General features: G+C 42.8%; 1 protein-coding gene across 1 annotated transcript in view; it reads right to left on the reverse strand.

Moving 5' to 3' along the window:
• The window catches only part of CDS1 (CDP-diacylglycerol synthase 1), a gene marked incomplete at its 5' end in the record, with an annotated part of 76,179 nt that extends 60,949 nt beyond the window's left edge, over positions 1-15,230 (reverse strand). The window contains one exon of the mRNA XM_080697449.1: positions 15,114-15,230. Within this exon, the coding sequence (XP_080553575.1) occupies positions 15,114-15,230 (117 nt within the window). The remainder of the gene's footprint in view (positions 1-15,113) is intronic.
• Between the last annotated feature and the right edge of the window lie 241 nt (positions 15,231-15,471).

Consider the following 15,471-nt stretch of genomic DNA (forward strand, 5'->3'; position numbering starts at 1 on the left):
AATTAACTCAATTTAAAAAATGGAAAAATATTTGAACAGACAAGATAATGTTCATTATCTTGATTGTGGTGATAATTTCATTTGTCATGAGATGATTTCATATGATACATATGTCAAACCTTATCAAAGTGTACTTGGGATTGACCATTTCTATCCTCTCAAGAGTCACATGCTAAATTGCTAATCACCCACGTGATGGTGTGTGAAGGTGGAACCTTTGAGATTTAATTAGTTCATAAAGGTAGAGATCCCATAAGTGGAATTAGTGCCATTATAAAACATGAGAGAGCCTGGCATGGCGGTACAAGCCTGTAATCCCAGTACTTGGGAGGCTAAACAGGAGGATCACAGCTCTGAGGACAGCCTCAGCAATTTAGTGAGACCCATGGCAACTTAGCAAAACCCTGTTTCAAAAAAAAAAAAAAAATAGGTCTGGGGATGTATCTCAGAGGTAGAATTACTCTGGGTCCAATCCCTATTACCAAAGGCAAACCACTAGCAAACAAACATGAACACACATAAGAGAAATGATTTCTCTTTTTTCACCATGTGAAGACAGCAAGAAAGTATCCATCTGAAAATCAGAAAGCAATCCCTCACGAGGAACCAAGTTGGTGAACAACATCATCTTGGACTTCTTGCCTCCAGAACTGTGAGAATGAATTCTTGTTACTGAAGCCTCCCAGTCCACAGCATTTTGTTACAGTGGCTTGGACTAGCATGGCACTTTAAGTGTACTCAATTTGGTGAAGGTCATTGGCAGCACCTGGTGACTCTTTAATGTGTGGCCTAGGAAAAAGGACTGAGGTCCTTCCCAATACTGGGGACTGAAAGGAGAGGACCAAGGGCATGGGGATTCAGATGACCTCTAAAGAGAAGTCTCTATCACAAGTCCCCAAAGTGGGCAATACCCCTCACACCAAAAGGTGCTGCCATGAAATACAGATACATTTAAAAAAATGAAAATCTGTTACTGTATCTTTCTGCTTGTTCTTTTTAAGAGGGTAGATTTTTGGGGAGGGATCCTGATAATTTTTTTTCCAGAAAAGGAGGTGGTAACCCAATAAATAAGTTTGGGAATCTGTGCTACCAATGATGGTAAGCAATGGTTTAGAATTCAGTCAAGAAAAATATATTAAATCACACATATTTTTTTTTGAGGACCAGGTATGAAAGGAGTGAGTCAAAAAACTACAAGCAGCTTCTCTGCTGTGGGTCCTTTAATGTCCACGCTGTTCCCTGTACCGTGGGGTTCAGCATTAACATTTGCAGTTAGACAAAAGGAAACCTGCAAGTGCCGTGGAGCGTGGTGCTTCACGGGCGGAGGTCTTTTAGAAATCCAGACATGGTTCTTACTTGAAAGAGCACTTGGCCATGCTCCTGGCTTCAGCATTTTCTGTTTCTTCCTCATTTGCGCATAGGGGTGCATACCTTTTCTTTCTCCCAGAAGAGGATGCAACTAGATGAACAATTCTGTGAACCAACAGTGGGCCTGAGGGGCAGCAGAGCTTCCAAGAACTAAGAGAGGATGATGAGCCTAGGCACCTAGTAATGTTATATTTTGTAGGTAGAAATATGACTGCCTCATTGACCAGGACCTTAATGGTCCTTTCCTACACTTACTGTGGTTGGAAACACCTCCTATTTTTCCAAATTTAACTGAAGAGGAAAGGTTGGGCCCTGCAAATCTCTCTCTCTGCGGTGCTGGCCTGGCACCCACTGAAGGAGAGTGGGCCATCCACCACACCTCAGAGCATTCTGAGCAGGCATCAAGCTGCGTGGCGGACCCCAGTACCTGGGCAAGTGAAAACCAAATGTGGCTCAGCAACGCGTAACACTCACCAGCAGAACACCAGCCCGACTCCACCTGCCTCCCCTTGAAGTCTCCCAGCGGCTCCTCCTGCTTAACCACAAGTCCACCCTTCTCATCCTGGGCATCAGCCCAGCTCCCCCCGACTCTCCAGTCAGCCTCTGTCATACCACTCTGCCTCTGCAGGCTCTGCAGACCTGGCCTTGCTCCTCCAAGTGCGAGCGTGAACACACTCCCAGCCTCTCAGCATTGGGCTATGATGTTCCTTCTGTTTCTAACACTCTGTCTCCTGAAGCCAGAGTTGGCTAGTGTCTATTTATCCTCAAAGTTCCAGTTTAAGTATCACTTATAGAAAACCTTTTTTCTAGGAGTCTGTGAAAGACAGTTTAATTGTCCACCCTCCCAAGATGTATAGTCCCAGAATAAAGATAACAGAATCAGTTATGCTAATCAACTGACCTTGAAGTGGTAGATTATCCTGGATTATCCAGGGAGTTAAATACATTCATAAGGGTCCTTAACAGCAAAAGATGAAGACAAGAGAGTCAGAGAAGAAGCTGTGAGGGTTGTGATACTGGCTCTGAGAATGGAGCAGGAGGCCCTGAGCCGTGGTTTACAGACGAGGAAAGAAGACTTTCCCTTAGAGCCTCCCAAAGTACAGTCTTACCAACACCTTGATTTCAGCGCAGTGAGACCTACTTTAGACAACTGACCTCTAGGACTATAAAACAGTGAGTTTGTGTTGATGATGATTTGTTCTAGAAACTATCAGAAAATAAATACTGGACAGAGCCCCCAACTCAGTTTGTGCTCCTGTGTCCCTTCTGGAAACTGTCCACCTGCATGACAACCGTGGGGGCCTATTCACTTGCACCCCACATAACTGAACCACAAACAAGATCTCAGTACCTGCTCAGGGAATGCTGACCATCATCTGTTTCCTCAAGTAAAACCAGGCCCAGCAGGCCCATCTGCAACTTTGCTGCTCTTACTATCTTTTGTCATTCCTAAAATGCTATTGGCAATATTCAAATCCTATCTAATTTTAAGACCTGTTTAAGACTTTCCTAAATTTTTGGTTCATTCTGATCTTTCCCCAGGGATACACCATTCTATTATACATTTAAATTATATTATGTCTTATGGTGTCATTTATGTAAGTCTAAAATTCCAAATTAGGAATAAAAATCCCTGAAGGAAAGAAGCTGTGGGAAGATGCCAAAAAAACTCAGGAAACTGATGAGCTTTATTCCAATGTTAATTATTATCAGGGTTACAAATTTGCAGTTTACCAGAAACTAAAATGCTTGTTCTCTATAGGTATTATTACGTTTTAGGGCTAAGAAAAATAATGGCAATAGCTCTTCTGTCTTGCCTCCATCGGAGGAAAAAATAAGCATATGAACTAAGAATAATTAAACCTGTTCCTAAATATATTATGCAATGTGTAAACTTTTCTGGGGTCTAATTGGGGGGGGGACTCTGGACTCTAAAAGACATTTTGAGGACAACTAGAAAAATCAGAATATGAATTCTTTTTCGTTTTTTTTTTTTTTTTTCAGTACTGGGGACGGAACCCAGGAACAGTCTACTTCCAAGCTACACATCCAGCCCTATTTTTCATTCTTTATGTTGAATCAGGGTCTCAATAAGTGCAGAAAAGGGCCTCACTAAGTAGCTGAAGCTGGCTGCAAACCTGCGCTCCTCCTGTCTCAGCCTCCCAAGTACTAGGATTACAAGCATGCACTGCCATGCTTGGCTTTCCTTTTTTTTTTCCTTTCTTTTTTCTTTTTTGTAATGGAGTCTTGCTATGCTGTCCAGAGTATCTTGGACTCTTGGACTCAAGTGATTCTCCTGTCTCAGCCTCCTGAGTAGCTGAGGCTACATGCACATGCCACTATGCTCAGCTGTATGTGACTATTCATTTTTAAAAATATGTTAACAGTATGGTGCCCATGTCTTTAAGGTCTTTAAGAGATGTGCATTTCACTGGTAGATGTGAGTGAATGGTCATAATGTTTGGGATTTATTGCCAAATGGTCTACCAACAGAATATTTGCACATACATACATGGCATATAAAGCAAATTTAGCTAAATCTTAACAATTGTTAAATCTAAATGCCGGATAGACTGATGAACACTTACGCTAATAAAAGCCAGGGAAAATTTAAAAACTAAACAATGTACTAGTCGAGGCTACAAACATATTTTGTAAACATATCAAGAGAAAGAAGGAAAACTATGAATATAAAGTTCAAGCCACCAAAGTGAATAAATGGTAGGGCCTCAGTGTTCCTTGTACATGATCCTCTTGTGTCGAATCCACGTCCATTAAACACAGATTATTGCAAATGGGACAATCACATGCAGGATTCCAGAGGGCATCCTCCACCACACTGAACTCTACACAAACACTTTCCCACAGAATTGTTCAAAGCCTCCACCCTGAGACAGTTCAAGAGCAAGCATGGAAGCCGGGCGTGGTGCTGCACGCTTGTAATCGAAGCATTCGGGAGGCTGAGACCAGAGGATCACGGTTCGCAGACAGCCTCAGCTACTTAGTGAGGCCCTCTGCAACTCAGTGAGACCCTGTTTCAAATTAAAGAATAAAAAAATAGGGCAGGGGGTGTAGTTTGGAGGGCAAATGCCCCTGAGTTCCATCCTCAGACCTGCAAAAATAAAAATTAAAAAAAAAGAGCAAGTATGGGAAGAGGGTGGAGAGAAAACAAAAAAAACACAGCCTTAAAGGAGACATGAATCTAATCCTGTTTCTTGTTCTTTTATACTGAGGTGAAATGGTAAGTTCCAGATGGGCTGAATAAATATTTACTGGCCCACAACACCACATCATATTTGAAACGACCTACTTGGGAGAGGAGGATGGCAGGGAGCCCAGCCCTAACTGCCAAGGTGTTTGGTGGCACCTGGGCTGGCTAGATGATGAAGTCTGGCTGGCTTCAGCAGCATTACATCAAGCCCTGAAAAAGCTGGCCAAGGGTCTTGGCCAAAAAGAAAAAGAAAAAAGAAAGGGGAATGGCAGCCTTGGCCCGTAAGCAGAAAAGCAACACTGCTTTTTTAGCCTTCAAGAATGAAAAAAAAAAAAAAAAAAAAAAAATTCAGGAATGGGCTCTGTTTCTCCCATCCCATCCTGCACTTTTCAGTTTTATACTTAAAAGAAAGTTTAGGATCTTGGTAGTTTTGGAAGTCTTCAGCAGATAGACAATGACATTAATCTAAAAAGAAAAACTGACTTCTGATTTCTCTTTGTGGAAAAGAAAAGAAGTAAGCATTTAGTAAAATAGCTAAACTTGGCATACCTCAGGAATGGTCAACCACCAACTGGTCATGTGGGGGCTCAGGACACATCACCCCCAAATAACTGTAGGAAACCAGAAGATAACACCCTAAATATATTTCTCTGGCATAGTTGGGGCTGCTTGCTCTAGGAAATTGCACACATGGTAGTGGCTATGAAAAGCTGTGCTATGATAAAAGACATATCTGTTAAGGAAGCAGACATCAGTGAAATAGCTTTATTGGAAGAGGAGGCTCCCAGACAACTTTACTATGTAGACCTTAGTCACAGTACTCTTTCTCCATTGTACCTGTCTCCACCAGCCCAGCAGGCCTGGCCCCGTTCTTTTCTGCACTTAAGAATGCTTCACAAGTCTCAATTATCTACCCTTGGTCAAATTTCTTATTCTGAGGGACTCCCATAGGCACGTATGGACTTAAGTATGTTTTTTTTTTCCCTGTTAATCTGTTTTATGTCAATATAATTCACATCCAGCCAAAGGACCCAGAAGGGTGGAGGGAAGCCTTTTATGGACTCTTCTACAGGCAGTAACGAAATTACTTCCTCTCCATTTCTGGAGTCACTTCAAAATGTGATGCCATCCTCATTAAGTTCTGAAGCATTTCCCAAGTAAATGAGTTGAAGTGTAAACAGCTATAAAACAAAATAAAAGCTAATGGTTTCTTCTCCAATCAATTGTTACGTAAGGGAGGAGAGACTGGAAACATTTTTGTTTAAATCCAGGTACCTGAAATCATAGGATTATGGGCTTTCAGCTAAAAGTATCTCATGCAATGCCATAGATTCAGAAAGACCAAATGAATCCCAAATCATGTAAAATAAAAACAGTGTAAAATTTTTTTCATAAGTAAATGTTTTAATTAATGTTAGGAATTTAGGATTGAAGGAAGATAGAAATAAAAATAGGTAAAAGGCAGACTAGGGAGGAAGGACAAAGGAATGTAAGTTTAATCCGCTACTTCCCAAGCCATTCTCTCTCCTTGAGAGCCCTAAATTCCTAGGAAATCTGTAAATCTTAAAGTTACTACAAATTCACCTGGTTATAAAAATTATCTTGTGCACTGCTAATTAGCCCATCAACAAATACATTAAGTAAAGAGAAATGTAGCACTCTGAGAAACCTAAAATTCAGGGGACTATCCAATGTTATCTGCCAGATCAGCCAATGGAGACCTTATCAGTCTGAGAATCCTGAAATGACCAGACTGACATCACCATCACATGCTTCCCATGCCCACCCCTCACCAAGTTTCCTTTGAAAGAAGAACCTGAGAACTCCAAAACATCTCTCACAGGCAAGCTAGCCCCTTAGTCCCTGAATGTGTCCCCTTGTTTTCCTGAACAAATCACTGCATCACCGATAGTGCAGAAATTCTTTTCTGTTATGTAAGTCAAGAACCCCACTTGTCCCAGCTGAAGAACTTCTTGGGAACCTCTTTCAGTGGCAGGACCTTTTACATATTTCAGTCAGAAAATTGAGGTCGAAGCACAGCTCTATATACAGTATTATCCTGATAGAAGCATTTAGGTTTTCAAATTTTAGTTTTTTCAGGTATAAGCTATGGCTACGTCCTCGTCAACACCATTGTCAAGAGATCTGAATTGGTATTATTTGTAAACAAGTACTTTGCAAAGTATAAATTATTTTATACAAATAAACTACTTATCTGGGTGTGGTGGTGCATGCTTGTAATCCCAGGTGTGGGAGGCTGAGACAGGAGGATCATGGTTCGTTGACAGCCTGAGCTACTTAGTGAGGCCCTTTGCCACTCAGTGATACCCTGTTTCAAAATAAAGAATTTTTTAAAAATGGGGCTGGAGGTGTAGCTCAGAGGTAGAATGCTCCTGGGTTCCATCCCCAGTATTACACACATACAAAAATAAAAAATAAAATATACTACTTTATTATCATTACTCTATGCAATGAAGGTTCACAATCCAAGATGCATTCTAAAATTAGTTGTTGAGCAAGAAGCAAATCCTAGTTCCACCTCTTTTTTCAAAAAGCATAAAGTATATAAAAATCCACAAAAGGTTACTTCAAGCAGAACCTTGCTTAGAGGAAGCACCCAAAAACATTTAGGAAATGCATAAAACCAAAGTGAACCTTGAAAAATATGTTTGTAAGTTCCTATATGACCTATTTTCTCTGTACTAAAACTCTGTATTTTAAAAAATATATCTCCAAATATGGGATAATAGGAAAATAAATAAAACCATTGTATTTAGTTGTGCCAGCCATAAGAATCAGGCAAATGTCTGTTTTACAAAACTGCAGATTCAGAAGCACAAACATATAAGGAGTAATTAAGCTACAGTACGCATATTTTGTCATTTTATCTATGATAGGACTATTCTCCTCAAGAGGACTATTTCAATTGTCCCACTTTTCCCCAGTATACTTATGATAAACAAAATACTGTTTATACCAAAAATTCAGCTGCAGAGTATAAACAAAGCTTGATATAAGTGATGACATCCTATGGGAACTTTCTCAAAATTATAAGAAAATAAATTGTTTAAAGTCAATATTATGAATGGTACATAAACATTCGTGTAATAACGCTAGGATGTTCCTAAAAAACTCTGAAATATGAAACATATTTTGAAATATGAGGAACTCTTACCTCTACCTCCAAATAGCTTATTGTCTACATAAACATAACTGTAGAATTTGACTTTATTCACACACTTTACTATTCCATAAGTCTCTCACTCAGGGGGGCCACTGTTTTACTGATGAATAAGGAAACTTCTGAAAGACAGCAACTCTACAGCAGGAAGAAGCAACAATGTGCAGTTTTGTCCAAAGATTTTCAAGCCTCTTTCCTCAAAATCCTTGTCTGGCTATTTCCATAAATCTCTAACTGTTAGATTGTGATCTTTACCCAATCTTAAGTGCCATATCGAAAGCAGCACCTTAAATCAAAGTTCCATTTCTCAATTAAATCACACCTGTCAGCCAGGCCTGGTGGCATACGCTTAGAATCCCAGTACTTAGGAGGTTGAGATAGGAGGATTGCAGGTTCACGACCAGCCTCAGCTACTGAGGCTCTCCACAACTTAGTGAGACCTTGTTTCAAAAATAAAAAATAGGGCTGAGGGGGCATAGCTTGGAGGCAGAATGTCTCTGGGTTCAATCCCCGGTACCGGGGGGAAAAAAATTACACCTGCCTTTCCCACTCTATGCCACTACCAAGGCTCTGTGGAGGGGAAGCTCCCCCTCACAGTGGTAAGCCATGAATTCAGCATTGTCTTGTCACTTGGTTGGATCAGTGATAAATGAGGAGCCAGCTTTCAAAACAGGTGACTAGAGAGGAATGGTGGCACATGTCTATAATCCCAGTTCAGGAGGCTGAAACAGGAAGATTCCAAGTTTGAAAAGTTGCCTCAGTTGTCTCTTGGTAAGGGCCCTCAGCAACTTAATAAGACTCAGTTTCAAAATAAAAAGGGCTGGAGTGAAGGGTATAGCTCAGAAGTAAAATGTCCCTGGATTTAGGCCCAGTACAAAAAAATATATTTTTTCTTTTGTTACTAAATAAAGTGAATATGCTGTGATAGCCAGGAAATCTCATTTCCAAATATGCCACCTTGGAATGCTGATTCCTCCAAATGGAAGGGAACAGCAGCTGTATGGGGGGGGGTTTCCTCATGATTGAAAAGAGATTCATGGAAACCCTTCCTGAAATTTCATTCTATCATGGAAAATCAACATACCATAGAAGGAAGAAACAGAATTTTACAACGGCCCCAGAGAGCTGAGGGCCCTTGCCTCCATCCATAACCATTCACTTCCCCTCGGTTGCCTACACAGTCCTCTTCCAAAGTTGAAGGCGTGTCCCAGGAGGAAGGGGATATTCTAATGGAACCACGGGGAAGGGGCAAGTAGTAGCCTTGAGTGCAACTGGGGGGCAATAAATGAAAGTGGGCGTGGAAGTGCCCGAGGGGTGCTTTTTCTGAAAATGGGGTGTTATGCCACTAAGTTTTGTAATCTATGACATATTGCCCCTCTTTTCTATGGAGAGTACCTGGAAACCTTCAGGTTGTATTAGGCTTCGGGGATATTTACTTGCACTAGATTTGGGGGTATTCACTTTTCCTTCATGCAATGACCCTGCACAGTAATAAATTATATGTCACTGTATGGCGTTTTCTGTTTTTTAGAGGCTCAATAATCAAACCTTCAGAGGGGAGAGGGGAATGTCCTTCCCCACTACCACTAAAAGTGACTAAAGCAAAATAATGGAAAATATTGTAGGTGGTAACACTAGCCAGAAACAACTAGAAAGTATCAGCCTAAAAGGTTATCTAGTCTAGAATGACTTATATGTAGAAGAAAAGCAATATAGAAGAACATACATTATGCATACAGGTGACAGCAAGACAACTCATAGTAAAGTGTGCCAAAATGAAGATGGTAAGAATAAGGCTTAGGTAAAAGGTAGAGGAGATGCACTGTGAAATGGATGCTGGTGGAGCAACTGGCGAAATCTGAATGAATCCATGGTCCAGTTACTAATGTTATACCTGTGCTAACCTCTTACGTTTCGGCGAATGCACAATTATGTAAGATGTGAACATTAGGGGAAACTGAGTGACAGGTACATGGAAATGCTACCATCTGTGTAACTTTTCTGGCAAACTAAATTATTCCAACACTTAAAGTTTATTAAAATAATACTGGTACAACTATAAAAGAAACTAAATATATTTCAAAAGCAGAAGGAAGAAGAGAACTAATTTCCAGACTGTTTCTCCCCAAATTTCCTACAAGCAGATCAGGGACCTAACATGATCTTCAGGGTGCAGTCTCTCCTTTTCCACTCCCTTCTCAATTAATATATCAGGTCTTAATGTTTCCTTTCAACACCCAACCATCTCTATCTGTCCAGCACTTCCGGAGCCAACCTCCCTGACCACCCAAGCCTGTGGTCAGCCACTTCAGTCCTGGCTTCATTCCTTGGGTATCTTTGACCTTTGGACATTCTCAGAACTAAGTTGCTCCCTTCTTCTTAGCTATTAAATGTGGTTATTTCTAACACATATAGCTCTTGTGAGAAACAGTAAAGAAAAGATGAGAAGTACTCTGAGCTCTCAAGCATCAATTATTGTGGTACAAAACTACATTAAGAATTAGGGTAAATGGGGCCAAATGTGGTAATGCACACCTGTAATCCCAGTACTTGGAAGGCAGAGAGACAAGGTTGCAGGTTCAGAGGCATCCTCAGCAACTTAGTGAGGCCCTCAGCAACTGAGACCTTGTTTCAAAATAAAATATAAAACAAGGATGGCCATCTAACCACCCTGGGTAAAATGCTTCTAAGTTAAACCCCTAGTAACACACAATGATATTGTAACAAATGTGTGTTCAACTGAGTCTACACTAAGTTTAATCATTCTATTAGCTGCCTCCCGGTCACTTTATATCATTTTCCCTAAAAATGATACTACAAAGATATAGTTTAAACTAAGTTGTTTCCAAGATCCCTTCAAGCTTTTTGGTTTTGAGTTCCAACTTCCTGGAGAAAACTGAGGACTTTGATCAAACACTGGGAGCTTCCCTCCTGCTTTTCAACTGTTTCTGTGCCAGCATACACTCTGGCTCCTTTTTCTCAAGGAAGGGGCATGCACCCCTCTTGTTTCCTCCAATATCCCCATTATCTGTATTCTCCACCCTAGGTCAGCCTTCTCTAACAACCTACCCATCCCGACTCTCACTTGACTTCTTCCATCCAAACATGTTCCCCACTCCACCAAACAAGAAAATCCTCACTTGCTCCACTATCCTTTCTACACAGTTGATTCCTAATGGTAACTGCTGACATTTTACCTCTTGCTTTCCTCAACCGAAAACCTGGCTTCTACTAATTGATTGGCTAACTTTCTTTTCTGTGTCTGAGTCCCTATTCCTAAGTACTATTAATGATATCCTCCAAGCAATCCCTTCTCCGCTAGCACACAGGACTTCTCCTTATCTTAGTTACTCCCCGAATCTCCAACCTTCCTCTAAACATGGACACCTCTCAAGGCCATCTTCAGTTCTCACCCTATCTGTTCTAATGAAAAAAGATTTGGCATCCCCAGCCCTGACCTTTCATTCCGGCTCCATCACACCTGGAACCATCTCTCACTTTGCCCCTATTTCTCAACCTTTCTGTATTAGAGAATGACACACCCAACCCAATTCTCCCAAGCTCACTCCTAACTGTACTTCCAATTATGGCTTCTTTCCTGAAAATCTTTTGTCTAAAAAAATGTTTCTCCCAGCAGGCTTTTCTTTTATCAATTGTACCATGTTTGCCCTTGTCTAGGTCTCATCTTCATTATCTTTAATATATATCCTGTCTCTTAACTCCAATTCCACCAACCCTACTACACTTCCTACGAGTCCCAGAAATTCATGTCTATAGTATATGCAAGTCCCTCCTATCTAGTTTTGTTTGTTTGCTTGTTTGTTTGTGGTAGGTTATTTTCCTTCCAATCTGCTCCCCAGACCACTGCCAGAGTGGTGGACTAATGTCTCTGCAAAAATTTTAGTGGCTTCCCAGATTTCATTAAATAAAGACTGATCTTCTCTCAAGGCTCTAAGGCTTCCAACTCAGCCTCCCAAAGATGCTCGGTTTATGCTCCAAGATTCTCAAACCAATCTGACTCAAGAACATGGCTGTGCACCTGTAATCCCATACTTGGGAGGCTGAGGCAGGCTGAAGTCTCAAAAGTTTGAAGTCAGTCCACACAGCTTATTGAGACCCTGCCTTAGAAATAAAAATAAATAAGTAAAAGGGCTGGAGCTGGAGCTCAGTGGTAGAGCAAGCACTTCTGGGCTCAAACTCCAACACCACCACCAACCCCCCCCCCCGAAAAAAAACCCCACAGCTTTACATGCCTTTTGCTTAGCACACCTTGTTCCAACTCTCTTCTACCTGGCTGAGTTCCCGGCATCTTTTACTTCCTTACTTCCTTCCTTTCCTTCTTTCTTTTCTTTTCTTTTCTTTTCTTTTCTTTTTTTTTTTTCTTTCTTTTTTTTTTTTTGGTACTGGGGATGGACCCCAGGGGCATTCTGCCTCTGAGCTACACCCCAGCCCTATTTTTTATTCTTTATTTTGAAACAGGTCTCACTAAGTTGCAAAGGGCCTCACTAAGTAGCTGAGGCTGGCTGAGAACCATGATCCTCCTGTCTCAGCCTCCCGAATGCTGGGATTACAAGTGTGAGCCACCACGCCCGGCTCCCTGCATCTTTTAATTCTCAGTTCGATCCTCACTTCCTTTTTAAAGCTTTCCCTGTAGTGTGAGCACAGTCAAAACAGATCCTCTATGTTGACAATGAACCATATACTGATTTCTGGTAAATCTAACAAGATATATGTCTTGGGGTGGAGGTAGGTTTCTTGAGGGGGTGGTCCCTGTCTTCTCTCATGTACTAGTCTGGCATTTAAGAACATTCCCCAGCAGGTAAGAAACACTTTTCTTCACTTGCTAAGTCTCTGGAGTGCAGAACCTTCTGTCAGCACAATTCTATAGGTCCTGAACAATGGGAATGCCATGTTAATAATATCACTATAAAAACTACAAAATGGCCATGGGATGTACTATAATATCAGAATATATTATACTTCTCCACTTCTTTCATTAATTCCCCCAGGAGTTTTGCCTTTACTGGAACTTGAACAGAAAAGGCACTTAAAGAGTTCAAATGGACCAAATATTAACCAGCCTCCAATGTGCAAACTGATTTTAAAATAGCCCTTGACCTGAAAATATAGGTATATTCAAATACACACCCTGATAAGAAAGGACAGAGGATAGAGTTCAACGTCTCAAAGCTTGCCAAGCCAAGAGTTCCTTGTGATGAATCCAAAAGTACAGCAATTGTTTAGCACAGTTTGAATATGTTCATCCCTGTCTAAGAAATTTTAACCAAAGAGGTTACATATGGCAACATTTTCTCTTAGAAAACAAAATTCGCCGGGCGTGGTGGCGCACGCTTGTAATCCCCGCGCTTGGGAGGCGGAGACAGGAGGATCGCGCAGGTTCAAAGCCAGCCGTGCTGGCGTAAGAGACCCTGTTTCAAAAATATAAAATAGGTCTGGGAGTGTAGCCCGGAGAAAGAAGGGCTTCCAGGAACCCCAGTACCACCAAAAAAAAAAAAAAAAAAAAAAAAAAGAAAGAAAGAAAGAAAGAAAACAAAATTCAAGTGGCTATGTATTAGTGGAACCAGCAGTACAGCATTCATAAGTGAATGAGGTAACTCAGTCACAGACACCTAGGACAGCAGTTCTAATGAGTCAAATCACACCACAGAAGTAGTTTCCATTTTAAATACGGTGTTTAAAAAAAAACCCAAAAGGAACTAAAGAGGCATTTTTATGTATGGTTTCCAGAACATGTTTTGTCTTTTTTTGGGAGGGAGTACTGGAGTTGAACCCAGGGGCATTCTACCTCTGAACTATATCCCTAACCCTTTTTTTTTTTTTTAATACGGTCTTGCTAAGTTGCTAAGGCTGACCTTGAATCTGTGATTCTTCTGTCTCACCCTTCCAAGGACTGGGACTGCAGGCGTGTGCCTCTGCTCCCAGCTTGTTTTGTCTTAATAAAAGCTTGCTAGCTTCCTTTGGTTAAGAAAGCCAACATAGGGAAACCAGCATTTCCTAGATTCTATCGTGTATCAGTACTAAATAAAAATAAATCCCAACCTAATTAATTCTATTTTGGGTTTAGTTTCCAAGGCAGTTTTCACAAAGACTATTCCCATCCCACTGTTTCTAGCTTTGTAATTTCAACCTTCAGTATCCGGAAACTTGTTATATTTTGTGTAATTCCTTAACACATATGTCCTGTGGCAGACTCTCATTTTATTCCACCCCCTCTTTCAAGGGTAGAAGAGAAAGTGTTACCCATTGATCCTGAAGTTCCTGTCCTAAAGCCATTGTTATGTTTAATGCTTCACGGCATCATGTGACATGTTCCTCATGACTTTTTGCCTTGGATTGCTTCTAGTTCAACAACACCAACCTTCAGGTGAAACCTTCCCCAAATCAGAACTGCCAGAGAGTCTTTGCAACCGTACCAACTAGAAGAAAGGCAATCTGAAAACACAGGTTCTAGTTCCAAAAGGCACTGTACTTGACCTTGACCAATTCACCTCACTTCTGTAACTGAAGCCACCATACAGATACCTGGTTTCAGAAAGGAATGCTTCTAGGAATAGTTAGGGGGTCTTGAACTTCTCAAACAAAATAAAATTTTGCAAAACGACCTGTTCTGGCCCAACTTCCTAAACCATAAGGTCCATAAAGTCACAGAACTGCATTCATTCAGAAGTTCTTACCTGCACAACCATACTACCAAAGACGCCAAAACCTCTTTTCCTAGCCGCACAGAGAATAGTGGTTTTACAATGTGAAGCAAGGTAAATCTACCGAAGAGCCAGGGCAAACCCCTCGGGAATTACCGTGTCAGGTTAAGTGAAATCTATTGGCAGACCTGAAGAAATGCAGCCTGCAGCGGCCTCCGGAGAAGCTAGAAGTTTGCAACTGTATCAAGTGCGTGGCAGTCTCAAACATCCGCAATCTATTCTTTACAGAAAAGGGGCAGAGGAAACGAAAATGCCCGCGAGGGCTAGCTCAAGAAGCCAGCGTCAGGACCGAGTGACAGGTTCGAACCGAGGGTGCGTGCCTTAAGAAGTTTAGTCCTAACTTTGTTCCCTCTAGGGAGAAAAGGACTAAGGTAGCAGCTACTGGGAAACTGCGGCTCCTGGCGTGGCCGGCTCCATCCGCATCGCTCCCGGGTCCCAGGACCGGGCTGCAGCGGGAGGCAGCTCGGGTGCAGCTGGGCTGAAGCACCCGCTGCGCGCCCCGGGAGCCGCAGCGTCCCCGGAGCCGGTCTCCACCCGATCGCGGAGGGGAAGAGGAGGCCGCCGGCAGCGGGCAGGGCGACCCCCGCCCCGCCTGCATCCCCCCCCACCCCGGCCCGCCCGGCCCGCTCGCCTTGTCGCTGGTGCTCTCGGTCTCGTGGTCCCCGCCGGCCGCCTCGCCCTCCCGCGGCGGCGACGCCTGCGCCCCCCCGGGCCCGGGGCCGCTCCCCCGGTGCCTGAGCTCCGACATCTCCGCGCAGCCGCGCTGGCTCCTCGAGCGCCCCGAAACCCGAGCTCGCGCGGGGTCCCGCGGGCCGCGGCCACGACGCCCGCCGCCGGTCACCCCCGGAACGGCATCAACGGGCGGGCTCCGGCCGAGGGGGGGGCGGACGCGGCGCCGTTGCCAGGTGCGCGGCTCCCGCAGAGGCCGCGGTGCCGCCCGAGCGCGCGGGCCGAGGCCGCAGGAGCGCCCCGCCTCCGAGCCCCGCTCG

The sequence above is a fragment of the Muscardinus avellanarius genome (assembly GCF_963383645.1).
Source record: "Muscardinus avellanarius genome assembly, chromosome: 6".
In the NCBI taxonomy this organism is placed as follows: Eukaryota; Metazoa; Chordata; class Mammalia; order Rodentia; family Gliridae; genus Muscardinus; species Muscardinus avellanarius.